Raw genomic sequence first — 24399 nt, 5'->3', positions numbered from 1 at the left:
ACAGCTGACATGTAAGGAGCATCCAATCCATAGGTTATCATTAGGACCAAAGCACAAGAGACTAAATTTGTGAAAAAACAGGTTATGATCATGATGCAGTAAAAGCATTCTCACCATCATAAAAAAACTAGAAAGCGTATTTCCGTGAGCTATGAGAAAATGGTTTATTAACTTAGTAAAAAATTAAGCCTAAAAGGTTATAGGTTAAAGAATTTTTCTACAAGCAAATGATGGTTTGTTTACACAAACAGCTGTTAGGGTTCGATAAATGAACAAATCAAATTGAAACTGATTTGTGGGAATCTTCTAAATTAGAATATCCTTTCTACGTCTGATATGTCAGTTATCCACCCTTGGATAACACTAGGAAAAAATTGACCCTGATTTATGTTTTTGACCAACCACCGTATCTCTCGGCAACAACTGCTTTGTTTTTTATTCATTAACTTACAAACAAAAATATAATTGGAGAGTACACAAATAAAGCAACGACGGATGTATTACATTTCATAATAAATTTATTAAAATACATATTTACAAAAATTATAAAAACATTAAAAAGAACTAGGGTAGTATCCGTATTTCTTTGGTGAGAGGAACTGGGGTACACAAGAGATCTTTCATAATGAAACTGATTTCTTCCAATGCAAGTTGTGAATGTATACACAGAACTTCATCACTTTCTGTATCTTTGACAAGTTTCAACTGAGAATAGATGGTGTGGATTTCATTTTCAAGAATCTAAACAAAAGAGTGAAGGCAAGATTCTTAAGAGCAAGACATGGTTGTCAAATATAATATTCATTATTTTTAACAACACAAATAGAATTGCTTCAAAAATACTGCATTACAAGTATCTAGGATAATAAGATATAGTAAAATGTGATAAATCAAATGCTTATAATTTTTACTATGGGTTCTTGGCAAATTAAAAGCCAAAATCTAAATTCATTTGTTATTAGGTATGTTTAAAAGTTAAACCATATCAAAAATTTTAAAGAATTTAATTTTTTTTAATTGCTTAATAAACTTATGTTCCCAAACTGGAACATTAATTGTAATTTATTTACTGTGGCACATTTCTCTGTTTTAACAAGAGATTAACTGGAAGCTGAGAGATATTGCACATGAGATAGCATTTTATTTTGAAGACATGTTTAAATACAAATAAATCAAAGCAATCTAAAATATAAACATCTTTCTCCCCTTTAACAGTAAAATTACCAAATGTTGACCAGTCTGCGACGTCACCAGTTAAAATTCACTTGATTATTTACTGTTTCTTTATTTGTAAATAACAACTTTTTTTTTTTTAACTATCAAACTTGAAAAAAATCAGATACTCTAACAGGCATTTTTATAAATTAACTTCCATTTTAATTTTTGTACCTGTAGCATATCTTTTCCAATTCCTCTAACAAGCAAAGTAATGACCATCACAGCACAGCGACGTACTTCCAAATCTTTATCCGTTTTTAAGAAAGACAGCACACAGACTAGTATCTACTCGAAATAAAAGAAAATTAGACACTCAAATAGCAAAAATACAAAATAAAATTTTAAGAAACCGAACAGTGATTAACTACTATAACTTGTCTTATTAGAGCCATTTTATACTTGCTGTTATTTATTATATACCATTGTCAAACTTTGAACTAAAAAAAGAAGTGAAAATTAATGAGCTCATTTAAATAAGAGAATGTATGTTCCAAAAATTACACCAGTTTAATCACATTTAAATGAATAATAAAAAAAGGCGGCATATAAGGGTTAAAGTGCAAAAATAAATAAGACTTGTCCCAAATTAAAAGTAACTAAACCATTCAAAGGTTTAATTCATAGAAACCTTTTTATCAATTCACGGTTACTGTAAATTATTCAAAAATATCCACTTTTGTTTCATAAATAAGCTAACATGATAAAAAAAAAAGATAAAAAGAATTGTAGCTGAATTTAAACTCCACTTAACAAGCAAATAAGCATTCAACTTTTAAATGATATTTATTCTCGAAATGAATGCAAAAGAGTAATTTACCTCCTTGATGATATGCATATATTGTAACACTGCTCACTAATTACAGTAGGGAACCGATTATCCGGAACGATCGGGACCATCACTATTCCGGATAACTGATTTTTCCGGTTTTCTGAATCGCTACAAAAAGCCGTTTTTTTATTGTTAAACCCAACTAAAAAAAAATTTTTTTTAGGAAATAATCTTGAAAAGAAGAAAAAACGATGAAGTAATACACTAATGATTATTTCCAAAATGATGGTAAGGTGAACATCTTTCAAAAAAGAAAGAAAAATCCTAAAATCTTATAAGGAAAAAAAATTTTGTTTAAAAAATGGCGGGAAAATTTATCGAATTTCGTTCCGGTTTTCTGATTTCCGGATAACGGGTTCTGTACTGTATATTGATATCATTAGTTAGCAGCATTACAATTTATAACATTAGCATTAATAAATTTTGTAAAATTAGCAATATATAAAGTAAATGTTTTTTTTTTTTTAATTATTAAATCATTACAAATTTTAATCTGAAACATTTAAAACAAAATATTTGGAAAAAAAATTACGAAAAGGAATAAAAATGACAGATGGTCTGCATATAAAATAGTAAAATCATGTTTTAAGACTTATGGTTTAATAATAATTAAAGTGTAAAATACTTTACCTTTTATTATTTATTTTATGATAATGAATTTTTAAGTTTAACAAAATGTTGTTAAACAATATGCTTTCAAACATAATTAACACAGTATTAAAGGTAATAAATAACAAACCATAAAATATTGTAAATGAATTTTAAATATTTTTGTCAAAATGGTTTTGTTTTTTCTTCATTTTTTTAACATAAAAAATGTATGCCTTTTGAAAATAATCTTTAAACCTTGAAAACATTTCAATAATGAATAAAATAATTATGTCAAATGTGTGTGACCAATGCTGTTGCAAGATCACAAATGGATGAAATAGCAATAAGCACTAATAGATCAATCATAAATGGAGTATATTAAAAATTGGGTTCTTTAAAATCACGCAGAGTTTCGTAGCAATAACTGTTGAAAAGGCGATTGAGAAACAAAATAGACTCACAAAGGAATCTGTGCAAGTTGAGTGCATTAAAAAGTGATGACTCAAATTTGCAATTCAATATTTTTTATTTTTAGAAGGAAAAAAAATCATTATGTTCAGAAGCTACCGCGGGCTGCAGGTTGTCAACCCAATTTATGCTTTAAAAAACATTGCTAGGAGTAGAGAAAAGTCTCCTTTTCCTGAAAATAGTTGCAACTAGTCGCATTTCAGTCACCTGTGGCAACAATGATCACGCATAAAGAACTGAGTAAAATAAGAGATCGATTGTAAATGTGTGACCGTCACACAAGATCATCGAGATTAGAAGCGGAATTAGCACGGCAGTGACAGGTCATTTACAAAGAATTGGTTGAGACACCTGTTTCATGTTGCACTCATTAAAAATGTGTGACATTTGTTTATTGGATTGATTCCAAACAAAAAAAATCTCAGACTCATTCCAGCAGGAAACCAAAAAAGTATAGTAGCCAACAAGTGCAACTTCAAAGATAAATAACAGCATTTTCTCATTTACCAATATTTTTAGACCTATTTATACATAGATATTTGCAATTCAATTTTTTTTATTTTTAGAAGAAGAAAAAAAATCATTATGTTCAGAAGCTACCGTGGGCTGCAGGTTGTCAACCCAATTTATGCTAAAAAAAAAATTGCTAGGAGTAGAGAAAAGTTTCCTTTTCCTGAAAATAGTTGCTTTTATAGCCTTTTCAGGCAAAAAAAGTAGCCATAGTTGCCCCAGGTTGAAAATAGTTGCATTTTAGTCACCTGTGGCAACAATGATCAAGCATAAAGAACTGAGTAAAATAAGAGATCGATTGTAAATGTGTGACCGTCACACAAGATCATCGAGATTAGAAGCGGAATTAGCACGGCAGTGACAGGTCATTTACAAAGAATTGGTTGAGACACCTGTTTCATGTTGCACTCATTAAAAATGTGTGACATTTGTTTATTGGATTGATTCCAAACAAAAAAAATCTCAGACTCATTCCAGCAGGAAACCAAAAAAGTATAGTAGCCAACAAGTGCAACTTCAAAGATAAATAACAGCATTTTCTCATTTACCAATATTTTTAGACCTATTTATACATAGATATTTGCAATTCAATTTTTTTTATTTTTAGAAGAAGAAAAAAAATCATTATGTTCAGAAGCTACCGTGGGCTGCAGGTTGTCAACCCAATTTATGCTAAAAAAAAAATTGCTAGGAGTAGAGAAAAGTTTCCTTTTCCTGAAAATAGTTGCTTTTATAGCCTTTTCAGGCAAAAAAAGTAGCCATAGTTGCCCCAGGTTGAAAATAGTTGCATTTTAGTCACCTGTGGCAACAATGATCAAGCATAAAGAACTGAGTAAAATAAGAGATCGATTGTAAATGTGTGACCGTCACACAAGATCATCGAGATTAGAAGCGGAATTAGCACGGCAGTGACAGGTCATTTACAAAGAATTGGTTGAGACACCTGTTTCATGTTGCACTCATTAAAAATGTGTGACATTTGTTTATTGGATTGATTCCAAACAAAAAAAATCTCAGACTCATTCCAGCAGGAAACCAAAAAAGTATAGTAGCCAAGAAGTGCAACTTCAAAGATAAATAACAGCATTTTCTCATTTACCAATATTTTTAGACCTATTTATACATAGATATTTGCAATTCAATTTTTTTTATTTTTAGAAGAAGAAAAAAAATCATTATGTTCAGAAGCTACCGTGGGCTGCAGGTTGTCAACCCAATTTATGCTAAAAAAAAAATTGCTAGGAGTAGAGAAAAGTTTCCTTTTCCTGAAAATAGTTGCTTTTATAGCCTTTTCAGGCAAAAAAAGTAGCCATAGTTGCCCCAGGTTGAAAATAGTTGCATTTTAGTCACCTGTGGCAACAATGATCAAGCATAAAGAACTGAGTAAAATAAGAGATCGATTGTAAATGTGTGACCGTCACACAAGATCATCGAGATTAGAAGCGGAATTAGCACGGCAGTGACAGGTCATTTACAAAGAATTGGTTGAGACACCTGTTTCATGTTGCACTCATTAAAAATGTGTGACATTTGTTTATTGGATTGATTCCAAACAAAAAAAATCTCAGACTCATTCCAGCAGGAAACCAAAAAAGTATAGTAGCCAACAAGTGCAACTTCAAAGATAAATAACAGCATTTTCTCATTTACCAATATTTTTAGACCTATTTATACATAGATATTTGCAATTCAATTTTTTTTATTTTTAGAAGAAGAAAAAAAATCATTATGTTCAGAAGCTACCGTGGGCTGCAGGTTGTCAACCCAATTTATGCTAAAAAAAAAAAATTGCTAGGAGTAGAGAAAAGTTTCCTTTTCCTGAAAATAGTTGCTTTTATAGCCTTTTCAGGCAAAAAAAGTAGCCATAGTTGCCCCAGGTTGAAAATAGTTGCATTTTAGTCACCTGTGGCAACAATGATCAAGCATAAAGAACTGAGTAAAATAAGAGATCGATTGTAAATGTGTGACCGTCACACAAGATCATCGAGATTAGAAGCGGAATTAGCACGGCAGTGACAGGTCATTTACAAAGAATTGGTTGAGACACCTGTTTCATGTTGCACTCATTAAAAATGTGTGACATTTGTTTATTGGATTGATTCCAAACAAAAAAAATCTCAGACTCATTCCAGCAGGAAACCAAAAAAGTATAGTAGCCAACAAGTGCAACTTCAAAGATAAATAACAGCATTTTCTCATTTACCAATATTTTTAGACCTATTTATACATAGATATTTGCAATTCAATTTTTTTTATTTTTAGAAGAAGAAACAAAATCATTATGTTCAGAAGCTACCGTGGGCTGCAGGTTGTCAACCCAATTTATGCTAAAAAAAAAATTGCTAGGAGTAGAGAAAAGTTTCCTTTTCCTGAAAATAGTTGCTTTTATAGCCTTTTCAGGCAAAAAAAGTAGCCATAGTTGCCCCAGGTTGAAAATAGTTGCATTTTAGTCACCTGTGGCAACAATGATCAAGCATAAAGAACTGAGTAAAATAAGAGATCGATTGTAAATGTGTGACCGTCACACAAGATCATCGAGATTAGAAGCGGAATTAGCACGGCAGTGACAGGTCATTTACAAAGAATTGGTTGAGACACCTGTTTCATGTTGCACTCATTAAAAATGTGTGACATTTGTTTATTGGATTGATTCCAAACAAAAAAAATCTCAGACTCATTCCAGCAGGAAACCAAAAAAGTATAGTAGCCAACAAGTGCAACTTCAAAGATAAATAACAGCATTTTCTCATTTACCAATATTTTTAGACCTATTTATACATAGATATTTGCAATTCAATTTTTTTTATTTTTAGAAGAAGAAAAAAAATCATTATGTTCAGAAGCTACCGTGGGCTGCAGGTTGTCAACCCAATTTATGCTAAAAAAAAAATTGCTAGGAGTAGAGAAAAGTTTCCTTTTCCTGAAAATAGTTGCTTTTATAGCCTTTTCAGGCAAAAAAAGTAGCCATAGTTGCCCCAGGTTGAAAATAGTTGCATTTTAGTCACCTGTGGCAACAATGATCAAGCATAAAGAACTGAGTAAAATAAGAGATCGATTGTAAATGTGTGACCGTCACACAAGATCATCGAGATTAGAAGCGGAATTAGCACGGCAGTGACAGGTCATTTACAAAGAATTGGTTGAGACACCTGTTTCATGTTGCACTCATTAAAAATGTGTGACATTTGTTTATTGGATTGATTCCAAACAAAAAAAATCTCAGACTCATTCCAGCAGGAAACCAAAAAAGTATAGTAGCCAACAAGTGCAACTTCAAAGATAAATAACAGCATTTTCTCATTTACCAATATTTTTAGACCTATTTATACATAGATATTTGCAATTCAATTTTTTTTATTTTTAGAAGAAGAAAAAAAATCATTATGTTCAGAAGCTACCGTGGGCTGCAGGTTGTCAACCCAATTTATGCTAAAAAAAAAATTGCTAGGAGTAGAGAAAAGTTTCCTTTTCCTGAAAATAGTTGCTTTTATAGCCTTTTCAGGCAAAAAAAGTAGCCATAGTTGCCCCAGGTTGAAAATAGTTGCATTTTAGTCACCTGTGGCAACAATGATCAAGCATAAAGAACTGAGTAAAATAAGAGATCGATTGTAAATGTGTGACCGTCACACAAGATCATCGAGATTAGAAGCGGAATTAGCACGGCAGTGACAGGTCATTTACAAAGAATTGGTTGAGACACCTGTTTCATGTTGCACTCATTAAAAATGTGTGACATTTGTTTATTGGATTGATTCCAAACAAAAAAAATCTCAGACTCATTCCAGCAGGAAACCAAAAAAGTATAGTAGCCAACAAGTGCAACTTCAAAGATAAATAACAGCATTTTCTCATTTACCAATATTTTTAGACCTATTTATACATAGATATTTGCAATTCAATTTTTTTTATTTTTAGAAGAAGAAAAAAAATCATTATGTTCAGAAGCTACCGTGGGCTGCAGGTTGTCAACCCAATTTATGCTAAAAAAAAATTGCTAGGAGTAGAGAAAAGTTTCCTTTTCCTGAAAATAGTTGCTTTTATAGCCTTTTCAGGCAAAAAAAGTAGCCATAGTTGCCCCAGGTTGAAAATAGTTGCATTTTAGTCACCTGTGGCAACAATGATCAAGCATAAAGAACTGAGTAAAATAAGAGATCGATTGTAAATGTGTGACCGTCACACAAGATCATCGAGATTAGAAGCGGAATTAGCACGGCAGTGACAGGTCATTTACAAAGAATTGGTTGAGACACCTGTTTCATGTTGCACTCATTAAAAATGTGTGACATTTGTTTATTGGATTGATTCCAAACAAAAAAAATCTCAGACTCATTCCAGCAGGAAACCAAAAAAGTATAGTAGCCAACAAGTGCAACTTCAAAGATAAATAACAGCATTTTCTCATTTACCAATATTTTTAGACCTATTTATACATAGATATTTGCAATTCAATTTTTTTTATTTTTAGAAGAAGAAAAAAAATCATTATGTTCAGAAGCTACCGTGGGCTGCAGGTTGTCAACCCAATTTATGCTAAAAAAAAAATTGCTAGGAGTAGAGAAAAGTTTCCTTTTCCTGAAAATAGTTGCTTTTATAGCCTTTTCAGGCAAAAAAAGTAGCCATAGTTGCCCCAGGTTGAAAATAGTTGCATTTTAGTCACCTGTGGCAACAATGATCAAGCATAAAGAACTGAGTAAAATAAGAGATCGATTGTAAATGTGTGACCGTCACACAAGATCATCGAGATTAGAAGCGGAATTAGCACGGCAGTGACAGGTCATTTACAAAGAATTGGTTGAGACACCTGTTTCATGTTGCACTCATTAAAAATGTGTGACATTTGTTTATTGGATTGATTCCAAACAAAAAAAATCTCAGACTCATTCCAGCAGGAAACCAAAAAAGTATAGTAGCCAACAAGTGCAACTTCAAAGATAAATAACAGCATTTTCTCATTTACCAATATTTTTAGACCTATTTATACATAGATATTTGCAATTCAATTTTTTTTATTTTTAGAAGAAGAAAAAAAATCATTATGTTCAGAAGCTACCGTGGGCTGCAGGTTGTCAACCCAATTTATGCTAAAAAAAAAATTGCTAGGAGTAGAGAAAAGTTTCCTTTTCCTGAAAATAGTTGCTTTTATAGCCTTTTCAGGCAAAAAAAGTAGCCATAGTTGCCCCAGGTTGAAAATAGTTGCATTTTAGTCACCTGTGGCAACAATGATCAAGCATAAAGAACTGAGTAAAATAAGAGATCGATTGTAAATGTGTGACCGTCACACAAGATCATCGAGATTAGAAGCGGAATTAGCACGGCAGTGACAGGTCATTTACAAAGAATTGGTTGAGACACCTGTTTCATGTTGCACTCATTAAAAATGTGTGACATTTGTTTATTGGATTGATTCCAAACAAAAAAAATCTCAGACTCATTCCAGCAGGAAACCAAAAAAGTATAGTAGCCAACAAGTGCAACTTCAAAGATAAATAACAGCATTTTCTCATTTACCAATATTTTTAGACCTATTTATACATAGATATTTGCAATTCAATTTTTTTTATTTTTAGAAGAAGAAAAAAAATCATTATGTTCAGAAGCTACCGTGGGCTGCAGGTTGTCAACCCAATTTATGCTAAAAAAAAAATTGCTAGGAGTAGAGAAAAGTTTCCTTTTCCTGAAAATAGTTGCTTTTATAGCCTTTTCAGGCAAAAAAAGTAGCCATAGTTGCCCCAGGTTGAAAATAGTTGCATTTTAGTCACCTGTGGCAACAATGATCAAGCATAAAGAACTGAGTAAAATAAGAGATCGATTGTAAATGTGTGACCGTCACACAAGATCATCGAGATTAGAAGCGGAATTAGCACGGCAGTGACAGGTCATTTACAAAGAATTGGTTGAGACACCTGTTTCATGTTGCACTCATTAAAAATGTGTGACATTTGTGTATTGGATTGATTCCAAACAAAAAAAATCTCAGACTCATTCCAGCAGGAAATCAAATGAGTATAGTAGCCAACAAGAGCAACTTCAAAGACAAATAAAGGCATTTTCTCATTTACCAATATTTTTAGACCTATTTATACATAGATATTTTAAACAGCCTCAATTTCAGCTAAGGAAAACTAGAAGATTATATAAAAATTAGAAATTAATATTATTTAAATTTTGAGTTATTGAAGTATCATTGTTTTCTATTATGCTCCCCATTTACCATATTTTTTTTTTAAAAGATTTATGTGCAGATATTTTAAATTTGTAACAGCCTCAGAATCTATGCAACATCAGCTAAAGAAAACTAGAACATTACACAAAATTTAAAAAAACATAAATAAAAAAAAAGGCAGTGATGTAGACTCCTAGTTACTGGAGGCAATTACTAAATAAATATTACAGACATGTGATTGCTGAAAAAAGAAATTCTCTTACAATATGTTTTTTTTTTCTCTGTACATAGAAGATAGAAAAGAAACTCATTTTTGTGCACATTAACATTTATTAAATTTTAAGAGAAAGGAAAGAAAAATTTCTCTTAAATACATAAAAGAATATAACTATTTAAAAAAAAAAGATTTTAAAATTTGTGAAATCTGTGGCAATAGCTGAAAAAAGATAGATGATAAAAGCACAGGCATTTTACAACAAAATCTCAATAAATTATTAAAATTAAAAATATGTTTCAAGATTCACATGTTGTAATGAATATCATAATAAAAATATCAAAATTTAAAAAAAATATGTGGAAATCATTAGTAATAACAGCTGGAAAAAAAAGGGGGGATACAATTGTGTCAAATAGGGAATATTCAAGTGCGTTATTTAAACTTCCCGTATCTTAATAATATCAGGATTTTAAAAAGTGATGGGAAAACCAAGAGCAATATTTAAGAAAAAAACTCCGCACCAAACACCATGTGGATTTAGCAAAAATCGAGCACATCAAAAAGTAGTAACACAAATGTGACTCGAATTTCAAGTTTTTAAACATATTAAAATTAAAAAAAATTGGATTTAAAAAACCACATGTCAAAATATCATATTTAAATTTCAATCTAATAGTAGGCAAATATACCCTATTGATTAAATAATTTTTCTGTCATAAATCGAAATTCGCCACTTATTGAAATAAGGGTTACTTTTTAATTTATAAATTTTATACTTTTGTGTTTGCCTTAGTAGTTCATTATTCTAGCAGAAGTTATTATGGATTTTTCTTCCAGTCTCGTTTAGTCAAAGCTAAGTTTAATTTTATTCATTTAAAAAAAAAAAAAAAAAACAGTTATCGCGCATGAAAGATAACTTAGAAAAAAAGAGAGCGCTGGTAAGGGCAGTATAAATGTTTTATTAACCAGATTTTGTGTAAATAAGGAATTTTAGATTAGCGGGTCTCCGAGAAAATTTCATCCGAATATAAATTATTGATTTGCGGAATTTAATGGTCTTGAAATTCGCAAATTAGAGGAAGAATCACATGCCTGATATTAAGACAGAAACTATCACAACATAGACAAAAGCTATTGCTTTTTGCCACTTGCCCAGAGGCAGAATTTTTTTGGTTTTTCTGCGACAAAACTCTTTTGCACTAATATCTTTCTGCAATTTACTTTCAATAACAAAGATGTATGTTACTAATTAAAGGTTAAAAAAAAAAACATTTTTTTCATTGAATATGTAACATTTTTTTTATTTTAATATTATGGGCGATATTTTCGTATTTTGTTGGGGGACGACAACACACTAATTATTTCCTTTATTACGCCAATCATCACATTAAAAAAAATAATTAAATATGAAATCAGTAGCAGTAATTAACAAAAAAACAATCAACGACGAAATCACGCGAATCGGACTCTTCAGAAAGGTGTTACGCAAATTCAATGTTTCATTTCTAGATGTGATTGTTGTAATAAATAATATCGCATACGAAATATCGGGTTTTAGAAACTATGTGGAAATCAAAAGCAATAACTGCCAAAAAAATCTATAAAATTATTGCCTTAAAAAGTAAATAATCAAATGCGCAATTTGAATTTCCCATATCTCCTGAATCTATCTATAAGTCGTGTTAAAATTAGTGTCAATAAAATACAATCGAAATGGATTTACGATAACTGCAAAAATTCAGAACTTCAAAAACTGATTATTTGAATGCACGATTCAAATTTTACGTTAAACTTTCTGCTGAAAAGCAAACCAAAATTTTTTGCTTCCCAAAAGAAAAATCTTTCTGCAAGAACTCTGTAAAGTTCTGCGACAATGTCGCTGCGATTCTGCCAAGAGGGTCACTTGCAAAAAGGATTGTTCCAGTCTTGGTACATATAATTCAGTTGTTATCTGACTTTGAGAAGACAATACTGCATGCATCCCAATTTATATTGCATTAAAAAAACATTTCAGTGAAAGAGCCTATACATGAAAGACAGTGTGACACTCACCTCTTGCAACCAATGACCACTGATGTTGAATTTCAAATACATGCAAGCTTCTCCGAGATTTGAAAGACTCGACGAGCGTATTTGTGGATCCGAGTGTTTAGTTCCGATCAGACACGCGTGTAGCAGTGGGTCACGATATTTATAAATTACATTACCTAAAACAAAACATTTAAAAGCATTACATTGCACTGAATAGCACAGTGGCCTGAATCTTCTAATTAAAACTAAATAATATTAGTGATGAAGACTATGAAATCTACTGGGGTTTTAAGAAGAAAAATCAGTAGAAACAAAGATGAGTATGATATATCAGGGTTGTGTAACTCATGTGTATTTGACAAAAGACCTCTCGTTCAATATTATGTTAATTAGAGAGTATCTTTAAATTTTTTTCCATTATCCTGAAGTATCCAAGCTGAGCTATACAATTGATCATTAATGGTAAGTTCGAAAATAAAATAAAAACATGAATTTAACTTTAAACCTGTGATAGAATGAACAAATTCTTGCATACTACTCTATAAATTTGAAAAAAAAAATATGACTAATATTTTACTAAGTTATTAAGCACCAATTGTGTCATTCTCAAATAAATGTGTAATTATAATTATATGTCAATTTTGATTCATATTTATATATACATATTTCGGGTGTCTGGTAAACTTTGCTATAAATTTCTAGAAGAGGTAGAGCACATCATAAGGATTAAGAATTGCATAGGAACAAATGCCTGGGAAATGTCATCCTATTCCGGTAGTTGTCATTCCTTATTATGAACGTTTCTTCATGTTCCTTTGAACAGACACTTTAATATTATGTTTTCCTTTAATTATTGCCAAAAATTGCAAAAAAGATTCAGTTATTGTTTTATTGCAATTTAATGACAGGGCGACTAACTTTACAATCTCGCCAAATCATTGAATTATGCAAATTCTAAAAACTGCCATTAATGTTATAATAGTACCTTCAAAGTACTTTTTATACTCTAGAGTGAGTCTATATTTTACAAAATATTCATTTAAAAATTAATGTTTCTATAGCAATGATTATTACATGAGGAAATAAGAGTGTTAAATAGCTAAAACCTCAGATTGTTTTAAGAAAACATTTTTACATACCTAAAAGTCTACATATTTTTAACAGAACTTCTCCCATCTTTAATATGACATCACACTTTTCTTCAGTATTTTGATACACGTTTAAAACAGTTGGCAGTACTGACTCGGCATCAACATCGGCAAGGAAGGAAATGCCTTGAATAGCGGGCAAATATACATAAGAGTCTTGATCTTGAAGATTCTCCTAAAATAAAATTAATATTGATTAGTTAAAATTGAGAAGAAGAAAAAAATTATTTGCTCATTGAAAAAAATTAAAAATCAAAATTTTTTAAACAAAAAATAAAATTTAAGGCTAACTGGATTTGTGACTAATTTATAGCATTAAATTGATGTGGTCTAGATCAGGCCCTGCATGTGCATACAAATTGCGATGCAAGATTTTAAAACCATGCGACATTACTAAGGGCTCCAATAGCCAAAAATCCATGATAAAATGGGAATTTCCATGAATTTTTACTATCATGACCTTCATAACAAATTTCGATCTAAGTCAAAATCCATGACTTTTAATTCATAATGTAAAAATAATTTCATAATGTTGTATAAATGCAAGTTTTTTTTTTCTTTTTATAAAATTGATCTCTGGATTTATACTATAATTGTATTTATTATTTACGGATTTCACTCCTCCAAAAAAAGTCAAGGACTATTTTTGCCACATGGAGAAGAAAAAAAAATAAACGGCTATACATCTGGATAATGGGAAGTTTTTTAAGCCTCTGTGATTTCATAAGCCTCTGTGCATTATGAAATAGTGCACAGAGGAATGCATTTACAGAGTTGCCACTAAAATCTGGAAAAAAATTCTCTGAGTTTTTCCTGTACATATTATACACAAAATATTAAGAGGAAACAACAATTACTGTGCTCTTGTGTGAGCTATACTTGCCTAACTATATTTATTAGTTTTAATTGCTGGAAAAGCAGCTGAACATACTTTAATGCTACAGTAAATGAAATAGTTTAGTATAGCTGATATATCGCGGTTAAATATCCCATAGATTACGCTTTGAGTGGTCACCATTTTTTAAAAAACAAAAATAAGAAACAAAATTTTCTGTATTTTCCCAGTTTATAAAGGAAAAATCAAAATTCCCGGCATTTTCCCTGTTATTTTAGGTGACTTTTAAATTCCCTGTATTTTCGAGGTTTTCCCTGTTGAGTGGCAACCCTGATTTATTTTCACGTAATGGAGAGGGGAAAAAAATTTCATCGACGTAAAATATGTGAAACGAAAAAGTTTTTTTTTTCGACGTAAAATGAAACTTTTTTTTTTGTTTTTTTTTTTAAAGGAAAAAAAAACTAACAATTGTAATAATTATACTTTTCAGCCTACCATGTAGGGCAGAGATGGGCAAATTACGGCCAGCGGGCCAACTGAGGCCCTGCGGTAGGTTTTATCTGGCCTGCGGATAGAATTTTAACTTTATGATCTGTGGCGAATATAAATAAAATACATCAATTGTCTTGTCTACTTTGTTTAAAGCTACTTTTGTTCTTTCTTTTTTTAATAAAGTATTGAAGGCCTTTTTACTTTCTCTACTTTTGTTTTACAAAACATAAATTGATAGAAATAGACTGCTTCAATTGGTGTCAGATTTGCAGCTTGAATTAATTGAGTTAAAATCTAACGATCACCTGAAGCAGTTGTTTCTAAATATGACAAAGTGAGTTTTACAAATCATTACCAAAAGCTAGTTTCCAAAATTTAATATCTCATGCCAGAAAATCAGTGCTATGTTTGCTTTATCTTATATATATGAACAAGTGTTTTCAACTATGAACCTTAGAAAAAAATAATTTCAGAGGCAGACTAACAGACAAGCATTTTGCCTTGTTCCTTAAATTAAGTACATCTCACTTCGAACCTCAATACAAGGAACTTTTAAAAATGAAATCGCAATTTCATTCATCTCATTAAATATTTAAATTAAAACTTGTACATTGTTTTCGTTTTTTTTTATTTTAGAAGTTGTTACTCAGCCCATCAAACTTTTTTCTCTCAATTTTTGCCCTCAACCAAAAAAGTTTGCCCATCCCTGATAAAGGCATAACAAAATAAAAGAACTAAAACAAAGCTTGCCTGAAATAATTTGAAAACTTCCTCTTTATTCACTAGAGCCTCTTCATCTCTCCGTTGAATCAGCTTCCCCAAATATATAAGTCCATGCCCGCGAATGGGGATGTCTGAATGCTTTGCATCTTCAAGAGCCATCTCAAACTCTGAACGTTTCCTGCTCGATGCATCACTTTTTGATTTGGTGGGTAATTTGGCATTTAAAGATAAATTTGAAAAATAGCTCGGAATATCTTCCTCCTCAAGAGTTTGTGCTTCTGAGGATTCTCCAGATTCATTTGTTCTTTGAGATTCTAATTCCTCATAAGTATTCAATATTTTGTGTGCGTCCATTAAGGATTGCCTCAGCCCATTGATCGCCTGGTTCTCCAGGGAAGAATCGTCTTCCTCGTCACTGTCCTTGATTGATTCCGCCATGCCGAGAGACTCATAGTCTTTGTACTTTTTCAGAAACTCTCTAACCTCCTCAGAGTCCGTAATGCAAGCTGCACCGTGAGTGGCTATGTGAATTAAAACACTCAACAACATTTCTTTGAGATCAGAATCAATATCACATTTCTGAAGTTTCTTTAAACTTGGTAAGCATTTCTTAATGCAGAGCCAGTCATTTGAAGTAAGCTAGATAAGAAAGAAATTGAAATTAAAACATAATTTATGTAAGTAATTAGAAAAAAAAAGTACAAAAAAATGAAATTTACAGTATAGTGTAGAAGAAAAACAATTTTTTTAAGAGAAGGAATAATTCAAATAAGTTTTAACTAGAGTAACAACAAATAAAACATTAAGTTTTTCTAATGATGATTACATAATTTTTCATCAACTCAAAGTAAACTTTAGTTGAATTTTTAAACGTGTAAAATATTTGATAAACACTTATTTCGCACCTAGCTGCATTTCTTTAAAAAATTGTCTAAAAATTTCTTTTTTTTAAAAAAAAGGTTTTAACTATGGTCAGATATGTAGAATACACTTGAACGCCGTTCGCAGAAAATTTGTCACCATCAAGAAATTTTTTTTAGCATTATTAAAAAGGAAGAAAAAAAAAGGTCAATATTCACTTACTAAAATGTGCAGGTCAATCTGAAAGAGAGTAAGAATTTTTTCTTTGCTTCATGCAGCGCACTTTTCCCACGATTACGACAGGCATGAGTTTTTCCGTTTTTTTTTTTCAATTTAATTATAAAAAAATTGCCTTTTCATCTTTTTTACAAATTCCCGAGAAATTTTTTTTTTTTACAATTTTACCTACCAATGCAAATGTGATATAAAATTACATTCACATGATTTAAAATCAAACATTACAATTATTTACATGATTTTAAATCGCACATCCTGTTGCAGCAGCAATATTGCAAGCAGCAATAGATTGATTTGATTTGATTTGTGTTCCAAGTGACTAAAAAAATTCATAATCACGAAATTTTAAAATCAAATATTGATATTCGTATTCACGCAATTTTAAAATTAAATATTGAGATTCGAATTTGCGTGATTTAAAAATCAGACATTTAGATTCATATTCACAAAATTTAAATAAATAAATAAAATCTCACAATGATATTTTTATTTAAACATTAACAACAGTTTATGAATAAATGCTTCTTGCATACACTTTTTGTTGTAATTTTAAAGTGTTTTTTAACATAATTTGGGTTTGGATTTTCTGCTTTTATGGGTTTGTTTGTTTGTTTTTTTTAAATTTTATTTTTACCAAATTCATCCTTGTGGTATGAATTAGTATAGAATTTTATAAAAATTATATATTATTAAAAAATTCGTGATTTTTAAAAAATGTTTGCCAAAATGAGGTGGTGAAGGTTTGAAACTAGCTACACAGTTAATAAATTGTTTGCAGAAAGTTTTTTTAATTGAGATTTTAAGTTCGCAAGGTTTTCATTTTATTTAAGACTGCCTTAAGGTGAAAGAAAAGAAAAAGTGAAATAAAGTTTACCCGTAGTTAAAGTTAAAACCGTATTAGTTAAACTACAGCACACTGTAAACCATATTTTTTTAAACAAAACGCATTGTATGTAGGAAAAAAAAAACACAAGAACATTGACACAATAATAATACCTGATATAACAAATTATTTTTTGTAGGCAACTTGTAGAGTAGCTTAGAATACCTGCTTTATCACACTATATTTAAATTACTATTATTTTTGTCTCCAAATTTTCTCAATTTTTGAGTTTTTACTGAATTTTATATTCTTATAAATGGAAACCTACACTGTCATAAAATAATTTCACATAAAGCTGCGGAACATATGATGAATAAAAAAAAAAGCAAGATAATCAGTATAAATTAAGATAGATTTTCTTTACAAGCAATAAATTTAAATATGGTGATTACTTATAAGCTATAATTAATTACCTCATGATTTTCACTTGTTAATAAGGAGCTAAGAATCATCAAAACAACCATGGCAGTTTCCTCATAAAAAGGAGCATCAGTCCTGTAGTTACAAATGCTCTCCAACAATGTCTGGAAATGCAATATAAATAAAATTAATAATTTGAAACAAAAGTGCTCCGTATGAATACTTTAAAGAGACAGAGAAATCACCATTAGCAAATCCATCACTTCAGAAATATTAGAAATCAAAGCTTCACCAATATCAGCATTCCATTCCGACAATTCCTGCAGCAGGGCACTGAATGCCAGACGAACTCTGAGATTGCATGCATTGAATGGCATTTCCTTTACCTCTAAGTGGAAGCTGCAATATTCCTGGAGGGAAAAATATTATAATTTATAATAATAATTTATAATTATTAATTTATAATAAATATAAGCTTGCGTTCAAATCCCACTTCTGAGAGATTATTTTAAGCTGTGGTAGCAGGGGATAAAGCGCTCGCATCCCAATGAGGTAACTTGGGTCAGAATCCCAGAGTTAGCTGGTCAAAACAAATTATGCAACCGGCTCGCAACGACCACAGTGATCACGTAAAACATCTACAATGGTAGACTGATCATGGCCTAAAGTCCCCTTTTCATCAGGCTAACGATGGGGGTTTTTCCTCTCCATGCAACCCAAATGTGGGTTAGTTCCTTCAAAAAGTCCTCACCAAGGCAAATTTCTTCCAATACTTGATCCATTCGATACTGGTCAAGGGTAGGCCAGGATAGCCTGCTAGGTAGGGTACTTGGGCCCATGTCAAAGAGATTGTGGGTTTGATCCCCGCCGGCCGAAGACTACCAGTGTAGTAAATGGTGACTGATGCACGTTAAATCTGTTAGGTCACAAATTCCTCCAGGTTCTCATAACAAATCAATACCCCCTTGGCTTCTGGATTGGGATCAAAATTACAAGGATACGCCGTTGAACATTAGTCGTCGTAAACCCAAAATTGAATCAGCTGTTCAACGACGGTTATAAAATAAAATACAATACTTGATCCAGGAGTTTCCTTGTCTTATGGATAAAGTTCAAAATTACAAGGTTAGGGAGTTTAACATTAGTATTCATAACTCAAAAATTCGTCGGTTTTTCAAAGACGGTTATAAAATTAAAATAAAATTTATATTTTGGGTTCAAAATTATGATCTTACAAAGTTAAACATTAAGAGTTGCTAACAATTTACAAATAAGTGCTAAAATAATTTCGAATTCTTCACTCAATATAACTTCATTTACATGTTTCAGACTTCTTTTTGTAAACTTTCAAAACAGAAGTTATTTATAGCTCTATCTAGACATTATGCATTAAACAACAGCAAGAGGAACAATATGACTTTTGTGTGGCGCAATCTATTATTTGTTTGTTTTTTTACAATAAACTTCTTGTTACACCATTTATTTAAAAAATAACATGTTACAGCTTCTAAGTTATCAGGTGTGTATGAAAATACTTTTTTACAAACTTTCCCACAAATAGAAGAATTTAGATAATATACAGTGACTGCCACTTATAAAATTATTGGTTTGTTGGAATGTTTAATATGTTGTAAATTTGCACAAACAGAATCCTTACAACATTAAAACCATTGTTCAATAAAAATCATTATAGCAGTTTTATACAGCCAAACAGTGGGGAAGCAAAAGCTTCAAAAATAAAACACATGTTTCCTCTTGTCCAATTATTTAAAAAATTCTTTTTTTTCCCTTCAAGTTTTGAAAGATGTGTAGCACTCAAATAACAAATTTCTCTCTGGACATTAAAACAACAGCTGAACAGATATGAATTGATGAAGTGGCAGGCACTATCTAGGTATAGATTAGGAAGTGAAATTTATGTATGTGATTGACAATTTTAAAAAACTTACTTTCATTATTAGAAGTATGAATGAACTATTTAATTCCTTGTTGTGCAATTCACTAATAAGATCCAAAAGAGCGTGATAACAAGCAATTTCTTCTGTAATACTATAATAAAAAAATATATCATTTGGCACAAATACTAACTAAAATAATAATATTTCATTCACATAGTGCTATAATTTAATTAGTTAGATTTGAAAGCAGTTCTATTGTAAGAAAAATATATTACAGTTAATTCACAATGATTATTGACTAACACAGTTTCCTTTTTTTTCCCCCAATGGTGACATTAGTGTATAAAGAGGAAATATACAATGTTAAAACAAGTTTTCATTCCAAATAATTAAGGCCTGATTTTAAAAAAATAAAGACTTCAACTAACAAAAAAAAAATAATTCAAACTAGTACTTCAATAAGCTGGAACTAGTATTCTATTTTATATATTAATGTACAATTATTTATATATTATTATTATATAATATTTCTTGTCATATAATACTTTTATACATTTTCATTAAAGTACTAGAATTTTAAATAAGCTTATTAAGCAGATGGCAATACAAAGGGGAATTGGGGAGCAGACATAAATTTTATAGTTAAATCAGAAAAAATGTTTAATAATCAGACAGAATACTTAATATGTCAGAAGCTTCCATTATAAGAGAAACCACCTTTTTTTTAACTTGATGCTTTTTAAATACAGGGTATCTCCTACATTTTAGATTTTTAAATTCATGACTAATTACAAGAACTTTTCATGACTTAACGAAGTTACTACTTTCTCCGACAAAAACAGAATAATAAATTTAAAAGGCATTATAATAACATTAATTGAATTGATAGGTATAAATAAAACTGTTATACTCTGCATCATCATATTTATAGATTTTAAATTTAAAAAACAAAGTAAAGAGAGTTGCAGCAATAAAATAGCTGGAAAAAATACAAAAGCAAATAATTTTTTCTTCTTTTTTTTCCGCAGAATTATATTCTAAAGATACTTTTCTTGTTCATCAGAAAGAAAAGAAATACTCCTAATTTTCTGTTCTCGTTTCCGAATTTAAAAAAATTTCGCCAATGACTGGCTTGCTTCAGTTAGAATTTTAAATTGAAAAAATAAAAATAATAAAATAACAAAAATTCTGAAATCACAGAAGTTTAAAAGATAATTCGCTCCAAAAATGATGTTTTTTTTCATGTCTTGAAAGCGCACCATAATTTTTAAAGAACATGATAAAAACATTTTATATTTTAATAAAATATGACTGAGTGGGGATTTTGTTACAAATTCAGATATTCGGAACAGCATGAAATTGGGAGGTGGGGGGGGGGATTCCATTCTAAAAACTAGATTTTTCGGCAACCTAAATCCATGATTTTTTTTTTAAATAGTTAAAATCATGACATTTCATGACAAATTTTTTTCAGTACCGAAAATCATGACTTTCCAGGTGCGCAGATACCGTATAAATAGAAAAAAAATTTATCGAATCATAATAAAACAAGAACAATACTTGTAATACTTACTCAGCTTTCTTCTTTTTTTGTACTGCCATAATACCTCCTTCTTCTCCATTGGCAAAACCCACAGTAGTTTGATGCACATCAAGATGTTGACAGTTGGGTATAGTCACAACATACAGTAAGCCAAGAGCTTCTTCATTGGAAGCAGAACTTAAAATTTCAATAAGGATTTCTTTCACTTTTGACCTTTAATGAAAGCACTATGTTAAACTATGTGTAGATTAAAACAGACATCAGTTTTTTCAGGGGGGGGGGGGAAGCTGCATTTTGTGCAACAACAGCTTCCCTTCTCAAACATGTTTTCATATTAAACTATGATAAAAATTACAATTTAAAGGAATTATGTTAAATAAAATTTAAATTAAAAGTATATAACTTTAATTTATACGAATATAATTCTTTAGTTAGTTGAGCTATTTTTACTTCAATCTAGCGAAACAAGGTTTTGATTTTTTTTAATACAAAAAGGCTTAGTGCATGTATTTTTTTTTTTTTTTTTTTTAAATGAAAGTAAGCAGCATTTCCGGAATTCACTTCTGTCTGAACTGGTAAACAGCGAACGTTTTCTTTTCAGTTTTGCTAACATTAACAAGGAATTGATGAAGAGAAGTGACTTTAATTCTTTTAGGGTTAACCTAATTAATATTAAAATTTAATTAAGAAGCTCCACTCACTCATGTTTCCACTCATTCATGTTTGAAAATCAAACTTTAAAACTTTTGCTTCATTTTTATCTAAATATCTGAGAGTATATTTAGACTGGTAATGCCATGCAGTACTGAGAAGAAAAAAAACATATAACTTATTCTTAAAAAACATTCTGTTAGTAGAATAAGATACTTTCAAAAATCTCTAAGGAATTGTAATTAAAACCACACAGTCACATCAAACAGTAGACACTGTAATAAGTGACAAATTCTCTGAACCATTAACATTATGAAAATAAATAGGCACAGGCAGATAAAACCGTAGGTTAAGTAAAAGAATATAGATGTGTACTTACTTCAGGAAAGAAGTACCTTTGACAAGAAAAAAGTACAAGGTACTTAAGCAATGGAACAGTGGAAAGAGAACTTTTATACAACTTCTTCTTAACGGCAATGTACAGGAAATAAAAATCTAAAAATTAGAGACACAAACAATTAATGTGAACAAAAAATAAAGTCAAAATGACATTTTTATTAGTGTTAAATTATTTTGTTGGGATAACAAATATTTTTGTAAGACATCAAGTGCAAATATATACAGTCAAACCCCGCTATAGTGAACACAGTTTATAATGAACTCCCGGATATAGTGAACGAAATGTTCGGTCCCGTGCCTTGCTATACATGAATAATGTTATTTTATGTGGATATAGTGAACCAAAAAAGTGAGGAAGTTGGATATAATGAACTTTTTTCTGTCTTCGACTGACTTTTTTCTAAATTTTTTTGTAATAATTTTGAAATTTCTACTTCAAAATAAATACATATACTGATTTTTAAAACCAGCTATAGAGGGAATGTATTTCTTGTTTGCTTTTATCTCACTTTCACATCCCTAAACAAACCAACCTAGGAAAATGATGCACCTGTAACGTGTCAGTGGGATCAATATGCATTTTTTGTCAGAGGGAATGAGTAATTATTCATTATTGGTCAAAGGGTTGGATGCTAATCTGTGTTGATAAGGCCCTCATTTCTTCGCATTTTTGCTCTAAGTTCAGTTAAAAAAAGCCTGCAAACTAGTGTCTCAAATTTATAACTTCAAATGTTCTCCATTTATGATAAAATGGGCATAATCAGAAAAATTGAAAATGGATGTAATCAAGCTGATATTTGCAGGGAATATAAACTATCCAAATCTACAGTTTGTAATATGTGGAAAAATAGGCGATTAACAATTTCTTCTCATTAAAAAAAATTTAGATGGCAGAAAAACGTTGAGAAAAGCAGATCACAAAGATGTTGAAGAAGCATTACTGAAGTGGTTCAGAATTCGAAGAAGCCGCCACCTTCCAGTATCTGGACATTTGTCGATGAATTTGCTAAGCGATTTGTGAGACTACTTTTATGTGCTCGAATGGCAGGTTAGACAGTTTAAAAAGCGGAATAACAGAAATTCAGGAAAAATAATCTAATAGTCGGGAAGTGTTTCCATATCTGATGTTGAGGATTGCTGATCAGTTAAGAATTACTAATTTTATTTTATGCGCAAGACGAAGAGTAATAAAATTACACACATTTTTTGTTACTGTATAATATTTTTTAGTCATTTATTTGAATAATGTGTAATAAAAGGGAGGAGTTTGGAATCATTAGTTAAATTGCCTGTGTAATGGATATAGTGAACTCCCGGTTATAGTGAACCAAAATTTCGGTCCCTTGAAGGTTCACTATAGCGGGGGTTTGACTGTATATGATCAGCAAGGTATTTGCATTTAATTTATCACATTTACGAGAGTTACCATTGAATATCGCTAATCAAGTACTATTAAAAAGTTTTGATTATGCTTAAAACAGTACAATAACTCAAAAACATTTTATGATCCCATTTAGGATAAGAAAAATTTCTTATAGAAAAAAAAATTACAATTAAAGTGGCTATACTAACAAATCTTGCTATCACTAACTCAAAGAGAAATACTAGTAAATAATAGTACATGTAGAGTTGGTTTGAGTACAAAATTACCATGAAAAGCGAGGTGCCTATTAGGGAATTTCCTAAGAAAAAAACTGCAGTAACTATCCTTCCTTCACCAGGAAAATATTTTGTGAAAAAATTTTGTAAATGCACTTAGAAAAAAAAAAAGGGAATCCTGACATTAAAATCCAAAAAGAAATTGACTTTCTTTTTTGATAAAATCAAAATATTCCTCAAAACCTACATAATAGTATTGCTAATAATTATTTCAGTTATTTATTATCATTATTAAATAATTTTTTTAAAACGTTCAAAATTTATTAGAATGATTTTTTTTTTTTTTTTTTTTTTTGCAAAGGCTGATAAAATTTAACTCCTAAAGATAACATATCAATTCAAAGGCAATCTCATATTTAAAGCAAAAACAGTTACATAGTTTCTTTTTCATCATAGAATTGAGAAATTTTTTTATTCTACTTTCTAACAATACTCTACCAGAATATCTCTACCAGGATAAATAACTAGTTACTTATTTTACTAGCTTAACAAATTAGTTCCTAATTTTTTTACACCTGAATAAAAGAAAAAAGAAAATCTAAACTAGTAATTAATTTAAGCTGATAGAAAAATGCTACGTAAAAATTTTGCTAGTTATATTCTAAGCCTATTTCTTAAAATACTATATCATTTAATACTTCATAAGTAATAAAAAAGATAAGAACACTCTGTTAAGACAAGTT

The 24399-nt window shown here is 30.3% G+C and overlaps 1 protein-coding gene across 2 annotated transcripts in view; it reads right to left on the bottom strand.

The window, feature by feature from the left end:
* Window positions 1-500: 500 nt before the first annotated feature.
* Tango6 (transport and golgi organization 6) overlaps window positions 501-24399 on the bottom strand; it is a 47296-nt gene continuing 23397 nt past the window's right edge. For both annotated transcript variants that reach the window (XM_071177933.2, XM_071177932.2), the window contains exons 10-19: window positions 22038-22153; window positions 21038-21220; window positions 19516-19615; window positions 17812-17976; window positions 17620-17730; window positions 15253-15864; window positions 13167-13350; window positions 12049-12203; window positions 1390-1503; window positions 501-741 (exon numbers count right to left, since the gene is read on the bottom strand). In XM_071177933.2, the coding sequence (XP_071034034.1) occupies window positions 565-741; window positions 1390-1503; window positions 12049-12203; window positions 13167-13350; window positions 15253-15864; window positions 17620-17730; window positions 17812-17976; window positions 19516-19615; window positions 21038-21220; window positions 22038-22153 (1917 nt within the window). In that variant the 3' untranslated portion in view covers window positions 501-564. The remainder of the gene's footprint in view (window positions 742-1389; window positions 1504-12048; window positions 12204-13166; window positions 13351-15252; window positions 15865-17619; window positions 17731-17811; window positions 17977-19515; window positions 19616-21037; window positions 21221-22037; window positions 22154-24399) is intronic.

This window comes from Parasteatoda tepidariorum, chromosome 2 (assembly GCF_982258835.1).
Source record: "Parasteatoda tepidariorum strain Cologne lab strain chromosome 2, Ptep-v5.0, whole genome shotgun sequence".
Classification (NCBI taxonomy): Eukaryota; Metazoa; Arthropoda; class Arachnida; order Araneae; family Theridiidae; genus Parasteatoda; species Parasteatoda tepidariorum.
This window is presented reverse-complemented; position numbering and strand designations above follow the sequence as displayed.